Source organism: Pseudopodoces humilis, chromosome 1, assembly GCF_049639895.1.
Source record: "Pseudopodoces humilis isolate 2021_Gansu_Grassland_sample_001 chromosome 1, ASM4963989v1, whole genome shotgun sequence".
Lineage (NCBI taxonomy): Eukaryota > Metazoa > Chordata > Aves > Passeriformes > Paridae > Pseudopodoces > Pseudopodoces humilis.
The window spans coordinates 2,639,620-2,660,061 of NC_142200.1; the positions used below are offsets into that span (position 1 = coordinate 2,639,620).

General features: G+C 41.1%; 1 protein-coding gene across 15 annotated transcripts in view; it reads left to right on the top strand.

Annotated features, from left to right (window-relative positions):
• TSNARE1 (t-SNARE domain containing 1) overlaps nucleotides 1–20,442 on the top strand; it is a 455,536-nt gene that overhangs the window by 262,068 nt on the left and 173,026 nt on the right. For 11 of the 15 annotated variants that reach the window (XM_088056786.1, XM_088056777.1, XM_088056781.1 and 8 more), the window contains one exon: nucleotides 7,491–7,563. In XM_088056786.1, coding sequence (XP_087912912.1) covers nucleotides 7,491–7,563 — 73 coding nt within the window. Of the gene's footprint in view, nucleotides 1–7,490; nucleotides 7,564–18,879; nucleotides 18,963–20,442 lie in introns of all 15 variants that reach the window. The other 4 variants (XM_014254330.2, XM_088056822.1, XM_088056828.1 and 1 more) reach the window with 1 other exon arrangement.

Sequence of the window (20,442 nt, forward strand, 5' to 3'; positions counted from 1 at the left end):
AGCAAAAGTTTGGATTCGTAGTGTGGGTGCAGAAACTTTCTTTTGTAAAAGAAAATAAATCAAAGAATCACAGATTTGTTTGGGTTGGGACCTCAAAGACCACCCAGTTCCAACCCCACTGCCATGGATCAGGTTACTCAGGGTTATTGCTTCCAAATATGCATTTTAACATCCCAGAGTCTTGTTCCAGCTGTGCTAACAAGGTACAGGAACATCAGACATTCAGTAAAGAGAAATAAAATTGCAGCACCTTCCCATTTGGAGAGTAGAGCTGATGTTCACTCTGGAGAGTAATGAAGTCATTTCCCTCTTCATCTCCTGAGTTTGTGGATCTCCCTTCCTGTTTCACTCTATGTTGACTTTATGAGTGTCTGGTGGAAGAGGAGAGTGATGGGGATGAAGGAAGGGCAGGGGACTGCAAAATATGTAAATTCCCATGCTCATCTCCATAATGGGTGGTTTTGGAAACATTTTCCACTTGCTCTGCACCTCGAGTTTGTAGCATAATTCTTTTGTTTTCTATATGCCTCTGTCCCTCTCCTCCACACTTGTGAAGCCCCATCTGGAGCAGTGATTCCAGCTCTGGAGTGTCCAAGGCCAGGCTGGATGGGGCTTGGAGCAGCCTGCTCCAGTGGAAGGCGTCCCTGCCCATGGCAGGGGTTGGAACTGGGTGGCCTTGAAGGTCTCTTCAAACCCAAACTGTTCTGTGGCTTTATCATTCTGATTTCATGATGACACAACTGCTGCATCTCAGTTTTCGGATGTGACCCCCTCCTGCTCACATCAGTCCTGCTCTCCCTGATATCAAAACTATCATAGCATTAACTTGAAGGCAAAATGGAACCAACACACCTTTATTCTTTATTCTTTTTTGATTAAAACTATGCAAGGAAAACAAATTCTTCTTTTCTTTTCTTTTTTGTTTACTTGCCTGTTATCAGATCATATCAGTGTTTGTGCTTATTTTACACCAGAATGTTTAGCCAGGAAAAAGAAGCCCAAGATTTAAGGTCTGTTTTCTGCTACTGTAGATAGAAATAGGCTATGTTTATATCCCTGCAATCTGCTAAGCCTCAAATATTCATTTAACACCTGGTGTATGTTCAGGGCAAGTTAATCTTAAAATTATTAGTGTCTGTCTGTATACAGTGGCTGTTTATACAGGTGGAAGTGTTTGTGGTACATGAGAATACATGTGTTTATGTGCCTCTATAAACACCCACAGGTACATACATACAGGAATTCACAGACCTTTACAAATGGATGATTTTAAATGAAATTTCGGGTGTTAATTAATTTGAAGATCAGAATCTAAGTTGGTGAAAAGAATGCTTTAAGTGGTCTTTGATGCTTTATTATATTTCCCAAATATAAAGTGAGGATATCTACATAAAAACAGAAGTATTGATGACCTCCTCCATTAACACCTCTCCTATTTCCAGATCCAAAGGGTTTTTAAAAGAGCAAACTACTTCTTCCTATGTTTGTGTTATTACATTTCCCTTAGACAACACTGACAAGGGGGAATGACTTTAAACCAGTAGAAGTCACATTTAGATTGGATATTAGGAGGAAAATTCTTCCCTGGGAGGGTGGGGAGGCCCTGGCAGAGGTTCCCCAGAGAAGCTGTGGCTGCCCCATCCCTGGAAGTGTCCAAGACCAGGTTGGATGGAGCTTGGAGCAACCTGGGATAGTGGAAAGTGTCCCTGCCCATGGCAGAAAACTGGAACTGGATGATCTTCAAGGCCCCTTCAACCCAAACCATTCTGTGATTTCATGGTTCTGATTCCATGATGATACAACTGGCAGGATATGTGCCCCTATGGGGGATCCACTCGAAGAACTGCAGCCCATGGGAAGGGCCCAGGTGAGAGGAGTTTGTGAGGGACTCTGTGCCTTGAAAGGGACCCCACAGGGGAGCTAGGGAAGTAAGAAATGTGCAATAAACTGACCACAGCCCCTGTTCCTTATTCCCCTGTGCCACAGCAGTGGAGGAGGGAGAGAACATGGAAGTGAAGTCCATGAAGAAGAGAAGTTTGGGGAGAAGTGTTTTAAGATTTGGTTTTATTTTTCATTACCCTACTCTGATTTTGACTGGTAACAAATGAAACTGATTTACCCAAATCAAGTCTATTTTACCCATGACAGTAACTGATGACTGATTTCTCCCTGTCCTTACCTCACCCCAAAAGCCTTTTGTTATATTTCCTCCCCGCTATCCAGCTGAGGAGGGGAGTGACGGAGCAGCTTTGGTGGGCGTGTGACATCCAGCCAGGGGCAGAATGAGCAGAATAGCAGCTGGCAGCTTGCAGGGTCTCTGTACTCATCCCTCTTGAGGTGCCCTCTACAGTGGCCTCAGCTCTCTCTGATGAGCTCGAGGCGTCTCACCTCCCGCAGCCTCTCCATTTGGATTTGGTGGACAGGAACCCCCTTCCTGATGTGTTTCCCGAGCTGGTGTCCCCAGGTAGGTGCTGGACTGGCATCCCAAAGCTCGACATGACTACTTTAATTATGCAGCACAGTCCTACACTCCCTGAGATGACACAGACCTCTAAGACAGCAAAAGAGAGAGGAAATGTGCACAGGCAAGAGAGGGAGAGAGAAACTCCACACTCTGGCTCTTGTTGAGTCCCAGAGGAGACCTAACTCAGTCTGTAATTGCTGTTCTGGATGGCTTCTGCCCTCAAAACAATTTTCTGCTGGTCTGTTGTTGCTTAGGCTGAATCAGGTTGATTTATTGAATGTCATTTTTTTCTCCCTAGCCATAGACAAGAGAAAAATATTTGTTGAAAGGCTGTTGCAGCAAGATTTAGTTTCTGCCTATCTTGCATCAGAAGCTTGCTCACGTTTTATATTATTTTTTTTTTTCCTGTTCCTTTCCTCACCTTGTCTCTCAGAAAGGAATAAGGGCAGACAAACACCATGCTCTGATTTGTCTTCCCATGTCCACACATGGTGGGCCACAGGGTAGGAGATGCCCCACAGCTGTTGCAGACAGGACAGCACACAAGGAACATCTCATCATCTCTTTGGTAAAACATCACAGACACCACAAAGGGCTGTTGGTTAATTTTTATTTTTTTTTTCTTTTTTCTTTACTTTTTCCCCCAAAGGTAACAAGCACAAGGGGTTTGTTTTAGTTCAATGAATTTTGGAGTGCTTCCGTGTGCAGAAATGCACACATGGACCTTATAGGACATCTTTCAGGATCTCCTTGAGGTTTATTTTATAGCTCTCCTGGCTGCTTGCTGCAGTGTAGTTGACGGGTCAGAATGTGACCTAGCTTGTAAAAACTCAGCAACTCCTGAATATTGAGGTAGCAATAAATTTAAATGCTAATTTATAGTCCTTTAAAAAAATGGATGGCTGGTTTGTGAGTAAACACAAAAGCACATGTGCTAAATAGGATAGACCACTGATACTTTTGATCCCATTGTTATACAAACCTAAATCAAACATTCCTAGAAATGAGTGTGACTCTTCCCTTGAGGACCTGAGCTGACACTGATAGAGGAGGCTGGGATCTGGCTCCATGTGAGGGAGGAATTATTGACTACACAGATTTGTTCTGTGTCCTTCTGAGGAGAACATGTTCCCTTCTCCGGTTTATTTCACACCCTTCCCATGGCAGGAATACAACAATGTCTTTAGGATATCATTAAGGTCAGGGATATGTTGGAAATTTTCAGTGTGAATAAATCTTCACCCCACAAAGCATGAGAATGGAAGAGAAAAGTGGTTTGCTTATTTTCTGTCTTGCAAATACTTCAGTAATGCTCATTCTGTGGGGAAATGTGGGATTTCTTGTTCCCACATTGGTGACCATGTCTAGATTTTATAACCTGACTTGCTCACAAATTAATTTCAAAAATGTTGAAATCTTCATCTTGTTAAAGCAAAAATTGGGAAATTTAAATTTCTGGTTTATCTGCAAAATCATATTTCCAACCACTTTTGTCTCAGACTTGGAAATTCAATTTTTGTCCCAAAATCTCAGCACTGTGCAGTGACATTATTCATTTATTGAGTCAGGTTAAGTGACTCAAATAGTCCTGTCATTTTAACCTCATACTTTCTGTTAAAAACTTCCCAAACTAATTTCCCCTAGTGGGAGTTAATCCCCTGGAACTTAATGGCCTCAAATTCTTTTGCATCTCTGGTTTTCTCATCTATCACTTCTCTGCATTTTTGGTCATCTTTAGGTACTGCCATTTCATTTTATTTTTGACTAGTTTAATTCTTTTTGTTCCAGAATGGGTGATATTAAATTCTGTCTACTAATCTGAATGGATTTCTCCTTTTTTGGGGGGGAAAAGAAAAGAAAAGAGGATTTATACAGAACAGTTTAAACCTGTCTCAGTCTTGCTGCAGAATATAGTGAATGAATTGCTGCCAGACAGGAAAGGCTGGTGTTAATTAAAACCCAGGGAGCCCCAGCATCGTTAACTGTCAGGGAAACAGAATTTTGGGAATGGTGGTGTCTGCTGCACTCCTGGCTTCTGTGGAGTCAGAGATTTAGGAGGAGCTATATTTCATTGTGAATTCTGCAAAGTGTGTGCAAGCATGGGAAACCAAAGGGAATCTGATTTTCCTAACAAACTCTGGCACCTGGAAAGTTCAGAGGTCCTTGGGGATGGAGCAGACCTGGCAAGAAGGAGCAGGAGAGTAGCTCCAAGGGATATTCCACTATGGAAGATCTTTATTTCTGTGTATTTTTCTTTCTTCTATTTCTTCCTCTGTTTTCCTTACATATATCAAGGACTTTGAAACTTCACCTTGCCAGGTTAAATTATTCAACAGATTTCTGGCTTCAGGTCAGATTGCTTTTGTGCTCTGCTTTATAACTCACCCCTGTTTGTTTTTCCTGAAGTGCAGTAGTCGCAGTTTTTCCTTCCTCACAGCTCAGCACTGGCTCTCACTGATGCATATTTGCTAAACAGTAATTTTAAGTGTTATTGCAACATTATGGGAAGGATCTATACTCTGCAGCTGCAGATGGTTGGTTTCATGTACCTGAATACAAATGGCAAAGCTGAACCAGCACCGTTCGCGCACAACGTTGAATTTTCCTTCTCGTTCTCCCCTGCCTCATGGAATATCTGGGGATCAGGACATAGATAGCCCAACTCCTCATGGCTAAATTACCTGGGAAGGGTCCTCTAAGAAGTCAGTGTACCATCCGTTTTATTCCAGTGGAAATGCTTGGGGTGGGTGGGGGTGTGTGTAATTGCAGTATATTGCAATATATTGCAGTGAACTCTGTCTAACCAAATGTATGTGCAGAAACATATTCATGAGTTTTAAGCCACCTTCACTTAAAGTTCTGGAAAAGAAGCACAACAAAGTAAAGCAGATTGAAGTGTAGAAAGGATTGTCCTAATATTGCAAGGAACAAACATAAAAAATTACATCAGTGACAATTTAGCCAAGAGAGACAAATCTGCATTCTGGGCTTTTTTAGTATTATTATTTTGTTGTTGTTGTTTATATTTTCCTTAACCATCTTCTGAAAATCAGTTAAACAAGAGCAGAGCAAGACATTAAAGTTAATTCTCAGTTCTTCACATTTTGCTGAACTTTAACTTTCTCCCTTGAAATATTTTTACAAGAAGCTCAGAAAACTTCCCTACACAAAAAAAAATCACCCCTAATTTCTCGTTATTTCTTGGTAATGATTTGCTAACACAGTGCTCAAGTACAATCTCAAATTACTTAAACTTCATTGCTTTCCAAAATATTCTGCAGTATTTAAAAGTTACCAATTAATACCATGCGTAATTAAAGCTTCATTGTGCTTGACAAGTGAAGGAATGAAGTGCATTTTGTGGTGCATTACCTGGTCCTTGGCTGGGGGAGTGGTTTTTTTTTTGCTTTATTATGATTTCTCACAGCTTTTTCAATCTTTCACTTTTCCTACATCTTCAGTTATTCAACAATTTGGTCTATTCTAGCACTCACAGTGGGACTCCCAGACCTCATTTTAAATTGATGCAGTTCTATTTCATTATGTGTTGAAGTGTTGTGCCAGTTATATTCTCATATCAAACTTCAAGAGGAGGACATGGATTCATTTTGCACCATTTTCCTAAATTTGCTAGTAGGGAAATGGAGTTCTTTAAAAAATGTGGTGGAGGCAATTGGATCTTTTGGGATGGAAATAGAATCCCAGAGTGGCCAGGCTGGAAGGGACCACAGTGGGGTCACCTGGTCCCACTTCCCTGCTCCAGCCATCCCAGAGCACAGGCACAGGATTGTGCCCAGACAGTTCCAAAACTTCTCATTATCCTGCTCTGATTCTTTTCAAAATAAATTCAATTAAAATCTGTCTGTTTTGCCTGTGATGATATTTGGAGGGTGAAGTCTCCTGGTCCTTCTCTCAGCTTATGAACCTTTCATTATATTTCCAGTCCCCTGTCTACTTAGGGAGGGGAGTGGTAGAGCAGATTTGGTGGGTGCCTGTCATCCAGCCATGGTCAAACACTCACAGGATTCCATGGACTTACAGTTTGCCAGACAAAGAGATCTTCCAGATCTGTGGAATCTCCATCCTTGGAGGCAGACAAATCCATGCCCTGAGCACCCTACTTTAGTTTTCTGCTCTGAGAAAGGCTGTTGGGCTAAATAATTTCCAGAGGTTCCTGCCCATTTCAGTGTTTCTATGATTCTCTGACTTGTACAGATGAAAAAATAATGATACATCCTTTTTTAAGTGTCTTTTTTTTCTGCTCTGGTAATGCTGCCTTACTGGTAGTGCATTTAGCAGTGTCTATATTATTATGTCTATTATTGTTAAATTAATTCTTTTTACAAGGCACAGTGTCATATGATGTCAACATATGCTCACATTGCTCTTTTATACTGTAAGTACTCAGAAATGAAGGAAACAAACTCATGGGTAATTTGCTGTGTTTTCACAGAGAAAATTTCAGAGCTGAATGTAGTTACTTTTTTTTTTTTCTTTTTTTTACAATGTGAAAACATATAAATGAATCTGTTCATCAAACAGCTCTTTCCTTATTGCCCTACCAATAAGGTAATTTGAAATTCAGGGAGTTTTCGATTGTCTCTCCACCAGTTTATGAATAGCATCAGATGATTCTGTGCTGAGAGATGGCCTTTTTCTGTGTAGGAGAGAACAGTCTGGGATGAATGGCCTGCGTCACCAATAACTTTTTTAGAAAGAGAAGGGTTTGCCGCTGTTGTTTTTATTGTTGTTTTTCCTTAGTCCTCCACAATTCTGAAAAGCAACCATAAAATCTGATCTTTCCACTTGTTCCCCTCACAAGGCTTGAGTCAGCTGGCTGACTTAGATCCAGCAAACCACAGCTCTGAGGGAATTTTTTACTACTGGAGCATTATAACTTTCCCTTTTACACTGATGAAGATTTCTGGGTTTGTGTTTTTCTTTTGCCAAGCCGGTCTGTGGAAAGTGCCTTTCCTACTTGGATATTCCCCATTCCTCGTTAATGTTAGGATTTCTGTCTTTTCAGAGCGACATGTTGGATGTGAACCAGATCATCAAAGACCTGGCCTCCATGGTGCACGAGCAAGGAGACACAATAGGTAGGTGTCACATGAAAATTATGGCCTTTATTGCCCTCTTCCACCATCCCAAAATGATCTTGTCCCTCATGAGCAGCCCTCTGTTGATGCTGAGATTATTTACCCTGTGTTCTGAGCATTTTGTACATCCAGAGCTGTTTGGATCTGACAAGCTGCCCTGTGCAATAAGGTTCTTATGTTATGGACAGTTTGCTGGTATATTTAGCATAAAATAGAATTCACAGGGAGATGAATCCATTCCCTTTTGACTGTAAAAAGGAAGCTGTAGAATATATAACATTAACTGGAAAGGGATCCAATTTTTCCTTTCTACTTGGAACTGTAATTAAAAAACAATAGTAGTGGAAATTATTATTATGATTATTGATGAAATTAGAGAAAATTAAGCAGCTTTTTGTTTCCAAATAGAATTTTCATTCCACATAGCAGGGTGTATCTAATTAAATTTACAGAAGCCACACATCAAGATGTGCTCATATACAGTCTGAAGTTTCTGCCCATTAGTTGATCTCTTGTGCTCCAGCTACGAATGACTAGGAAAAAACTGGATGGAGAGAACTGGGAAAAGAGATGAGAATAACTCCTAGTCCTATCTTTTGGAGCAGCCCATGGCTGAGAGACACCAGGTCTTGTGAACAGCAGGATTAGAAACTTTAGATCAGCCCTCTCTGACCTTTGTCACTGCTCTTTTTTGATGATGTGAAGGAAAATCAGATTTTTTCTCTCTCTCTTGTTTTTGTATGCACAATAATAACAGGTGGTACTTCTGAGACAACTTTCCACTTCTAAATTTGGGAGCTAATAGTCCTAAGGGCTGGTTGAGGGACCTAAACTCCAGAGCAGCAGGATTTGTGGGGATATGTCTTACCTGCAGGCTCAGATGGAGTTTTCACTGGTGCTCCTGGGAGCAGGAGAAGTCCTAAGACAGCCATATGCAGATTTTAAAAGCAGAAACTCTTCTCTGCTTTTCTGGATTTCTTTACCGAGTTCATATCACTGCAAATTTCTGTTACCATAAGATATTTCCTTTTACACTGAAATGAGTTATCTACACCCCTCTGAGAAACACCATTCATGTTCACAGGGGCATCAAAAAAAAAAAAATTATATTTAAAATCAGCTTTTTAGTATATTTTCTTTTTTTCTTCTTCTTCTTTTCTTTTTTTTTTTCTTTTTATTTTTTTTTTTCCCTCTTGATGCTTGATACTTTCTCTCTTGAAAGCTTATTTTTGTACATGGATAGCTTTGGAGCCTGATTCATCTCTAAAAGCACATCAGATGCTAATGCCTTGAGGGACATGACAACATACATCAGCTAGCTTCAAGATCCTCACAACTCCTTTTCTTAAGGCAATATTTATTATTTTAAGACTTTACCCATGCATAGAAGCCATCCCAGTATTAACTTCCCTGTGAGAAGCTGTTAGACTAAGTAGGACATTTTGTCTTTGAGCCAAAAATAAGGTTTTATGGGGCTTTTTTGTTGTTGTCCTTCTTCCTTTACACTCCAGCAGATTTTTAACAGTTTTTTAAAGGAATATCTTTTAATTCTAACAGGCAATTGAGGTATCTTCCCAACCAATTGCTGAAGGGTCCCACTGTTTATCTTTCAACATTCAAATTACATAAAAGTAAGGGAGATAAAGAATCAGGAGGCAAGAGATGTTGAAACCCCCACAGTGAAAATTCCATGATGACAAGAGACAGCTCTCCTGGCACTTGTTTTATTTTATTTTTTTAGTCCATTCCTCTGACATGCGTGGAATGAAAGCTCTGTGCGTGCTTGTATAGGAAACACAGGGAAAATACAAAAACAGGGAAAATGAGATGAGTCCCTCAGAAGAATGTTCCCAGAGAAAATCCCTCTTTGGTTCACCTGAGCTGGGGAGAATTGTGGGGAGTTTGTCTGGTCTGTGCCTTAATGAACACTTTGATAACACTCCCTAGAGGACAGAGTGATTTCTGTCGTGCAGGGAAGAAATAAAATGCAGACTTGGGAGAGGATATCTCTGTTATTTTACATCTTCTGCAAACAAACTCTGAGCCCAAGTTCCTGGTCCTGGCATCTCTTTCATGCAAATATTTAATTATGCATTACCACATCAGTGAGCCCAAGCCTTTGAGACCAAAACAAGCCAATGGCCTGGGTTAGCTGGGAATCAGCAGAGTCTTCCCAATACAATCCTGCAGGAGCTCTCGGCAAAGGCATCCCAGTGCAGCTTCATCACGTGGGCTGAGGGGAAAGAGGGCAAGGAGGAGGACACCAATAGGAGAAAACAATAATTGGCTGTGGAAATGGTGTTGGTGGGTGTTTGGGGTTCGCTGGGACCCTGTTTGTGGATTTGCAGACTGGTGGGATCCACCACATAAGGAGACATTTAGTAATGGTGGGGGAGGGAGGTGAGGAATCCACAGCAGCCCTGTGGGAACAGAGGACAGGATTGCTGAAAATGGGGTGGTGTGGCAGGAAGGGCTCCCAAAGTCACCAAAATGAGGTGTGAGCAGGGTCACCTTCAGATCTGGATGTGAGCAGGGAAGTGCCTACCAGGCACCACCATCATGGACAAATATCCCAAATCATCTGCAGGAGCTGAGCACTGCTAAAAGCACAAAGGATCGGGACTAAACGTGAGGCATTAGAGATCTGTGTGAATTTGCAGGGCTGGTTTTGTTTGGATCATGGAGATGTGGTGGAAGTGTTGCCTTGGAGGGATGTGAGCTCTGTTAGGATGGGCAGGGTAGGAAAATGAGGAGGAAGTGTTGCCCTTTATAGAGAGAACAGCTGGAGTGCATGGGATGCTGACTGGGGATGGATGAGAAGCTGATGGAAAGTTTATGGGTCAGGATTAAAAGGAGGACAGGCAAAGTGGATGAGGCCCTCTAGAGATGGACAGGAATAGCCTCACCTCTGGTCCTCACGGGGGATTCCAACCACCCCAGTGTCAACTGGAAGGACAAAACAGCAGGGCATAAATATTCCAGGAGGTTCTGGTGTGCCTCGTTGACAGCTTTGGGGATCTGATGTACAAATGGCAAGATCTCCAGATGGCCAGAAGGGGTTGGTTCATATCCACTAAATTTTATTGTCATGGCAGCAGAAGGATTCTGAAGCCAATGCATCCAAGGATTCAAGGCTTGGCACTGTGAGAAGTAAATTATGTTGGAGGTTATTGCAACAGCAACAATAACTCCTGTCCATGCTCATAGATGGCCACTCAAGTGAACTGTGAGCTCCCAACAGTCTGAAACATTCCCAGTATTTTACACTGAGCATCTCTATTTTATATGTGAGAGCTTCTACTTTGATTTGTTGCACTGGGATATGTATGCAAACTTCCATGGAATCAGTTTTGTGACTGGTTTTAGGGAGAGGAGAATCCTTAAATCCTCACTTCCTCTGAAGAAAGTGTCAACAACACAGCTGCCAATATTTGTATTGGAACCTGATGAAAGCAAGTGCATGTTTGTCCAATTTGTAAGCTTCTGTTTATCTTGTAGCTGAGAATAAAGTTGACCTGAATAGGAGTTAGTGCTCTTTTTTTTTTTTTGCCCATGGCAAAAGGAAATGATCTGTGTTTTAGAAAAGCTGTTTTTCCATGCTACCTGCGTATGGAATCTTAATAGTTATGCCAGAATAACGTTCAAAACCTACATCCCTTATCTAAACTACTCTAATTCAATTCCACCACCTCTATCACTGTTTACAGCTCCACTGAATTTCACAAAGGCACAAGGAAAGACCCTCATTGTTCTGAAAACATTTTACACTTTTAAAGGCCTCACATTTCTAACTCTTTTGAGCAGTTTTGCAACCAAGCTTTGTGTGTCTGCAACCTTCCCAACTCCCAAAAATGGGAAAAGATCCCAAGCTCACATAGTGGCCACCTGTTTTAATATTGCAAGAGCAGCAACACAGGAAGGAATTTACCAGTTCTCTACCTCTTTGTCCAGAATTAATGTACACAAATCTATCTTTGCACAGCAAGTCTCTCTGGCTGAAAGAATCATGGAATCACAGGACAATCTGGGTTGGAAGGGACCTTAAAGATCAACCAGTTCCAGCCCATGTGCCATGGACAGGGAAACCTTCCACTATCCCAGGTTGCTCCAAGCCCCATCCAACCTGGCCTTGGACACTTCCAGGAATGGGGCTTCTCTGGACAACCTGTACCAAGGCCTCACCACCCTCACAGGGACGAATTTCTTCCTACTAAGCCTACTCTATTTTAGTTTCTGGTACTTGAAGGCCACAATTAGGTCACCAAAAACCCTTCTCTTTTCCAGTTTGAACAGTTCCAATTGTCTCAACCTTTCCTCTTGGGAGAGGCGCTCCATCCCTCTAATTGGTTGCTTCCTCAGAACAGATCAATGCCCTACTGTGTCATAATTAAGATTTCCTCAGACTTTGTTTTTAGACCAATACATATCCAGACTTGGATGTTGGTGCTACTTAGCTTTCACTTCACTCTTGAAGTATGGACTTTTTATATGTAAAAATAACTGGGTTTAAAAAATTCTTAATGTGATCTAAAGTCGTCGTTCCCTCACTTTACAAACATCTCTGCCTGGTGTCTGTCAGGCTGGAGCTGAGAGAACTGGAAAAAGAAGTAAAGACATGGAAGCTGCTGGATTCCTTCAGTCAGGAGGAACTTCTTGAGGGGCCAATGTGTTCAGTCCCTGAGTGATGCTGCCATTCACTGAAGTGCCATGTTTTCACATTTTTCATGGTGATGGCAACAATAGCCATAAATTTCCTTCAAAGGAAAAGATATTTGCATGAATGGAAACAGGTTGCTCATTTTGGAAGCTTTGGAATACGGGGAGGGTTTTTCAGTTTGGGGTTTGGGGTATTTTAATTTTATTTTTTATTTATTTTTATTTTTTATTTTATTTTTTCCTGTGAAATCAAGTCTACTTTGTTGCCTTTTTGACCTGAAGGCTGGTTTGACATGTAAACACTCTCAGAAAGGTCCATCAACACATCCTCCTCCAGTCTGACTGCCTGGATGGCATAGCCTGTTGTCAGACTGCAAGCTGAGTTGGGAAATCATTCAGCTGGAGCCTTAACTAAACCCTCCCGAGTTATGTACCTCAGCTGGGACATCTGCAGAAAATGAACACGTCTTGAGAACGGTCCCCAAATACCTGAATGCAGCAGCTTTAATATCTCTGATCTGAATGTGGCCTGCAAAGCCTCTCATTTGGTTAAGATTCCTAAGTGATCTCTCAGAGGAGGCTGTTATGGGAATGTGTACATTTATGTTCTTATTGGTTCCTAGTGGATTGGGAAATCTTCTCTTGGCTGTGTTGCTTTCAGCCACTTGATAAGACCCAGAGTGACGTGTCAGTGAAAAATAATTCTGTGATTCTCTGGTGTATTTTGTGCCACTTTTCCCTGTTTATCTGGGCTGCAGCACTGGTGGCTTTCTCTGAACAGCTCTCTGGGCAGGGCTGGACAGCCTCAGCTTTCACGAGGCACTGCTTGGTGGCTTCTACTGTGACAAAGTTGTTGGAGCCAGGTGTGGGCTCCTGTGATCTCTGACTGACTGATTTGACTCAAGATAACAAGCAACACAAAAATTGCATGAGCTTCTGTGTTTGTCTCCTGCTCCCTGTGAGTGTGATTTCTGTGCCATCCCTCGCGTGAGGACTCACATTTAGCTCTGCACATTTAGCAGAGTTGGTGAGACAGCACATGCTGGTTTACAAGGAGAAGAGTGATGGGCGACTCCACACTTGCAAATTTACTAACGCCTAAAGATTTGTCTGCTGTGTTTGTTTCTGTGTTTGACCCTCATAATGTGATTGGGCTGGTATAATTACAGTTAATGAGCCAGCTAATTTTGTACAGAAGCAAGGCTCTTCCTTCCACGAGGTTTATTGCCACCCGTAGGATTCTTCTCACATCAATTTTTCCAAAGCAGTTTTTGGGAAGTTGGAATTGCCGTAGTCTCAGTTTCTGCTAATGCTGCAATTGAGCAGTAAATGTCAGAATGGCAGAAGCTGCTCAGGTGGGTGGTTTATTTCTGCTGGGAGGTGCAATTCTCTGCCAGACTGTTTGGGAAACATGGCTTGAGCAGTTTAAGTAAATCAAACAAGCCATGTGAAGCAAAAGAAGTCAAGCAAGTTGTAAATAGCAGTGACCTTACTTGGTAGGTAAAATATATGATCTTTTCAAGACAGCAATCAGAAATAAAATATATTTATTTCTGTGAATCCACACCCCTACCAACCTTATTTATTCCAGTGACAAACTCAGATTGAAACTTCTTTCATCAGCAATAGGACTTGATAACTCACCTGTGAGATGGAAAGTGAGTTTTGTGTTAATTATAGGCAAAACCAGACTTCTGAAAAATGCTGCATGCAAATAAAATTAAGGGATTTATCCAAACTGTTTCAATTCACAAACTGGATTTGGAAAAAAGAAATTTGATCTTTACTTCTTTTTTTTTTTAATTTGTAAATGTAAAGAAACATATTTTATTTTTTTTTAATTTGGATATTTTCCATAATTAAAAAAAAAAAAATAAAAAAAAGATGTGTTGAGCATAAATCACAAGGAAAAGGTTGCCCAGAGAAATTATGGACTCCCCATCCCTGGAAGAGTTCAAGGCCAGGTTGGACAGGGCTTGGCACAACCTTGGACAGCGCAAGGTGTCCCTGCCCATGGCAGGAGGTTGCAACAAGATTATTTTAAGGCCCTTTCCAATCCAAACCATTCCATGATTCTCTGATTCTATGAAAAGAAAGGGTGTGCTACAGGCAACTATCTGAAATTTCCCATTCAAAGCTATTTGAGCTGTTTTCCCCTGTAAATTACTTTCAGAGATTTTTTGGGGAATAAAAAAGTCTGACACACCCATAAATTACTTCACCAAAACCACCCCCTGCTGAAATAACTTTTTTTAATCAGGAAAAGAAGGAAATCAGGAAAAAAAAGAAAATTAATCAGGTCTGTTGCAGTGATATAATATCCTCACATGTGCTAATTTTGTGGGTTTAAAGGTAGAGCCTTGGATTGATTATCCCAGGCCACCTGAGAGCATCTATGGGAATTAAGGACCCCTTGTATGGGTGACTGAGACTGGGCAGTGGTCACTGGGCCCAGAACCCTCAGGACACTCCTCCTATTCTGGCTCTTCTCCTGTGGCAAGCACCAAGAATTTGAGGCCACTTTTGTCTGTAAGAAGGAGCAGTAAATTGCTTTCCAGATGCCAAAGTGACAATATTCCTGCTCTCTGCCATTTAGCAGCGAGCAGATGAGAGGAGGTGCCTTTTTCCCTGTCAGGACATGTTGTTTTCCAACAGATACGCACAGGAAAATGTTTGAATTTTAAATCCCTGGGAGATGTATCCTGGCAGGCATGGCAAACCTCTGGCAGGGCAGTACCATTTATCAGCACATCCATATGCAGCAGATACTTGACATTTCCAAGACGCATTTCAAGGACAGCATAAATCATTCAGGAGAAAAAGTGCTGTGAATTTAGGCTGGTGTTGGGCCCTGTAGCCACTTTTATTCATTCAGACCAAGGGGTTTGGGCAGTTGGCTGAAGAAAACCAACAGGAGGAGCTGGTTATGACATTTTAGGGTACTTTAAATACTCTTTCCAGGCCTGCCTGGAAAATGGTGCTGACTGGTTTTTCAGTGCCTCAGTCCTTACCTCTGAGGGTTGTGATGTGTTGCTGTGTGGAAGAATTAGAGCTCTGCTAAAATCAGATAGCAAGGTAGGTTCTATCTGCCTTTTTTTGGAAGTAAAAACCACAGCTCCTGATGACTCACAGTGCTGAAAATTGTATTTTCTTGCACCAATCTAAGCCAGTGTGACCCATTTAGCCTGGATTTAACATATGAGCACAATTATTTTATAAGTCCTCTCGTGTGCAGAATTTATAACTTGATGTTTACACTGAAGTTTGCAAATGACTAACCCTGAGCCATTTTAAACTTTGCTCTGGAAGAGTTGTCATCGTTTTCCTTCCCTTTAACATCCACAATTCTGTCTTCACTAAGCCTGAGGGTCTTTTGTTCATGGAATGACACTCACTTAAAACTTTCCAAGTGCATGGCAATTCAAATGGGCAAAATTCATTTTCACACTGAAAGCAATTTCCCTCCAAACTTGGCTTTTAATTAGGAAAGAAACCTCTATGCATTACCAAAATACTCAATTTTTTTTCCTTCTTTTTATTGTGCCTCTCAGTATGCTATACTGATTATTTTTAGCCAGAAGTTGTAGCGATAAAAGAGGGTTAAGCTTATTAAAGTGCTAAAAATAAAAGCATACTATGAAAACCTGAAGGGGCTCATTTTGGTTACTGCCAAGTGGGAGCATTTAGAAATTCTCATTCACGAGCTCACTTTCCTGTCTTTCAAGGGGTTTAGCTGAAATTCTGCCTTGTGAAAGCAATCCATTGTTGCTGCTGTAAAAATTCAGGCCTTGTGAGTGATTCCTTGAAAGATTAGGGCAAAACCCCCACTCCAGCCACTGTCAATCCAGTAATTTCCCATATAAGACTCATCATTGGTCATTAGAAGGGCTTGATCTCAGGACACAGATAAACATCTGGAATTGAAAGATCTCTCTTAGGATCATCGTTATTTCCATCTCTGTGTGATAAACGTGTCACAGAATCATAAAAAAATTGAATCTAAAGCCTGGCTAGCTCTGTCACCTTCACTACTCCTATTGCAAGATCTTTTTTTTTAGATGAAAAATTATAAATATTTTCCTAATTCTCTGATGTATTTGGTTGCAAACACCATCTGCTTTGGTGCAGTCCTGTCCTTGAGTTTATCAAAACGTCGACTGCAGCCCTTTGGGATTTTTGTTTTCAAATTGTACAATAAATTTGTCACCAGAGTCTGAGGGCAGAAAGTTGTCGTGGGATTCCGTTTCTTTGAGAAATTCTGCACCCAGGGCTGGATTGTCTAATCTGTTTGGGAACAAACTCACTGTCCCTTCATCCCAAAGCCAAAGGGAAAGGCAGATCCCTCCAGCAGGTTTTTTCAGCCTCCAGAGGACCCTGCCAGCCTTGTCTCTCCATCCCCAAGTGAGGTACCTTGGCAAGGAGCCTGAGAGTGGCCAGGGTGAGGCAGTGAACCACCACTCGTTCAGCAAAGATCCACTGAAATGTCTGTCAGTGACACAGTCATCATTGACTTATTAACGTCATTGAATTATTGCTTATTTCTTTGTGATCTGAGCCAAATTCCTCTCCTTGCTTTCCTGAGTTAATCAGCAGAAACATCTGGTTAAGTTGCTTTACATATTTATGTCTCGCTATTGTAGAGTTTCAGAGCTGGTTAGGTGGGGTCTTTTTGCTTGTTTTAGTTTTTCCCCTGTGCCTCAGGATTACGAGCTGCTTCAAAAAATAGAATTTAAATGGGAGCTTTACTTATTTCAAGGCTGGCATTCCTCCACTGGGAGAACAGCATCAGTTCCACCAGGGCCCAGGCTCCCTCTGTGACATCCCACGGACTCATCCAGGACGTGCAGCACGAGTCCTTAGGAAGCCTGTGCTGGGGAAAACAGAGATGATGCTCGCAAAAACAGCGCCTAAGGTTTGGTTCTCCCATTCCAGGGAGCACTCGGGGGTGTGCACAGTGTTTAATTTTATCTAATGGAGGCAAATCTCCTCATGCCTCCCTGCAGGCGGTGGAAAGCGTTGGGCTCCTCTGGAGGGCCTTTTAGGGGAGCTAAATTAAGCTGCTTCTGTGATTTCCTTCTTCCCCAGGAGAAGTACAGACAGATTACTCTTGTTTTAGGAGGATATATTTAATACATTTACCTCTGTAGCTCCTCTCTGCCTAAACGATTAATTTTCTGAGGCTAATCAGCCTTTAAGAGACGTTGAGCAGTGAAGGGTGTCTGCACTAAGATCCCAAGAAACTTTATATACAAGCAAATTCTGTTACACTGATTAGGCACTTGGGGTTTTGCTCTTTTTCTCTTTTTTTTGTGGGTTGTTTGTTTTTTTTCCTTTCTTCCCTTTTAAAAAAATTATTTTATTTTGATTTATTATTGTAAGTGCATAATTATATTAACAGATTTTAACGCTCTTTCATTTAAAATGGCAAAATCTGAATGCAACCACTTTCCACAAATTATCTGTGAACCTTCATTTCTTTGTCCACCACAAAAGTGATGAGATTAATTCCTGTTCTTCCCTTTAGAACTTTAAAGAATAAATTGCTTGAATCTTTTGTGGAATGTCTTAATCCAACTCCTGATACTATTAATTGAAGAATTTCCATTGGTTTTATTAAGGATTAGAGAGATCCCTGGAGCCTTATTCTCCAGTTTCTACCTGAGGCTGAGTTCTCCTGATCGAGTTCATGCACTGTGGTGTATTTTGTGCTCAAAACCACCCATTTGATCAAGAAATAGACCAAGGGCACATCCTCTTCCACTGTGAGCAGAAATTATTAGCTGCATATCTCTTGGGGGACAAGCTGGTCAGGATTTCCAAGATTTCTGCTGGAAAAACAAACCCTTTTTTGCATGTTTTATACTATAGCTGTCTTGTTTGCTAAGCACAGTCAGGAGTCAAAGTTAATATTTGTTTTTGATGGAAGTGGAGACCTGCCAGTTGTGATGGGTAGCTGATAACCTTTATTTTCCAGTCTCAATTTGATTCCTTGTGGTCCCTCCAGGCTTCCCTCAGTGCCAAACATATCAATATTGGGTGAGATTCTTCTCCTTTAATTGTAGATTCCAGCAATTTGTCTCAATCTGAGCCATTTCACAGACCTCCACTGCAGCTCGGAAATGTGGTCCAGGAATATGGCTTGTGGATTGTTTAATCTGATCAGCTCCTGGGGAGTGGGAGGAATTGCACACCCTGGATTTGCTCTCTGTGCTCTTGTCTGAGATGATTTGATCAAGAACAGACACCTGGGCATGGTCAATAACCCACATGGACCCGCATGAATCTCATCCCTGCACTCTAATATTGAGATAATTTCAGGCGCCATGTCCCTTCTATGTTATTTAATCTAGGAAATTTATCAGCCTTGAGCCACTTTCTGTTGAATTCCCTGTCATTCTTCCCATTGATTTCGGAAGGAATGGGATGAGAGGCAGCCTCCATCCTGTCAGGGGACACGTGGAGAGCTGTCAGCCACCCTGCCTCTGACCGATGGGTTGGGTCTTCATCAGAATGGATCAAACCACTTCCTTGAAGAACAACAGGACACAAACAAGAGGCTGCTCCTCTCTTCATGCCCATGAGTAAATTGCTGAATTGCTGTTGGAGTAAAACCTTTGTTTTATGGTTTTTACCCTGAAATTATCCTCTTTTAATTTGCAGATAGCATTGAAGCCAACATTGAGACCTCTTCTTCTAACGTAGACTCAGCCAATGAGCAGTTGGCAAAAGCAAGTCAGCACCAAGTAAGTGGGACTAAAAAAAATCCTACAAATGCTTTCAGTGACAGTATTTGCAATAGCCAAAACACCTGGCAGCTGTGAACCACTGGGCACGTGGATTTGTGCAACCTGGAAAGATGATAAAGCATATTCTAAGTAGGAACTAAACTTCTTTATATATATAAATATCTCTCTCTCTCTCTCTCTCTATATATATATATATATATATGATTAGATTACCATAGCACAGGCAATTTGCTTTTAGAGCAGTCATTAAGAGATCTGCATATTAAACAGACATTTCCCAGTAGGAAAGTCAACAATTAGCTACTGTTGTTCTTGCAAAGACACCATAAAAACCACATAATTTAAGTGCATATGTGCTTCTGTTTTGTGTGTTTCCCTATAATCAGGCAACAGTACTTTAAGAAAACAACTTGAGTTGTCAAACAACATGATGTGGTTGGTGAATAATGGCTGTGGTGGTGGTGTTCAGCTCTTTTCAAAGGCAATTTGAGGGATTTTTTTGTGAATTGTTTTTTTTTTCTTCACTGGAGCAAGAATAGAACATAAACACATACACACACACATACGCACACAAACATTAATCTTTTTGAAAACAGCTTGCCCAGAAAGAACTCTTTGATGGTTATAGTTAGTACTTTCTAGGGATGAAGGGGGTGGGGGAAGGAACAAAGAAGATATTGTTATCAATTACATTGTGACTGACAGAAGAAAAACCTGCTAGTTATCTTTTTCCTCAAGCATCAATTGGTGATTTCCAGGTGTCTGGAGTTTTGACAAAATGTAGCTGAGGTCCATAAGAGCACATGGTGCCTGTTAGTTCATCCCAGAGTCTGCCACAGCTGATAAATCAATGGAAGATTGGAAAATCATGTCTGGATAACAATTTTCTAAGCCCACTGTAAAATTCAGCTGCTATATTAATTTACTAATTGCTAAGTCAAATTGACTTGAATATTGTTTTGATGCAGAAAACTTCTGGGTTTATTGGTAAATTCTTTATCCAGGTAAAGTCAAGGCTTGGCTAGGGCCTAGGCTTTAAACTGGAAAGATGCTTCTTAACTCATTTCTAACACAAGGTTCTCAATAGTAGCAGCTATGAGATGCTTACAGCACAATAAACTGTTAAAAGGCATTTGTATAAAACAAATGATCAGAAGCTTTAGGTACTAGACTAATTAAACCATTTAGCAGTTGATTTAATCTGAAGCCTCTCCCATGGCAGTTGATCTTCAGCAATGGTACATCTTCTTAAAATTCTGGAAACACTGAAAAATAAGAAAGCTATAACAAATGAAAACTGCAGAGATTGCAACAATAGAACTCTCGATGAAGTTAAGGGTGTTACAGATTGCATTCAACTCTATCCTTAAGTAGGTATTCACTAGTGGTCTATCACAGCTGTTTCAGTTGTAGTTATCTTCACCTCTCCAGGAAAATAACTATACCTTGCAGTTTAAACAAATGTCTTCAATAAAAC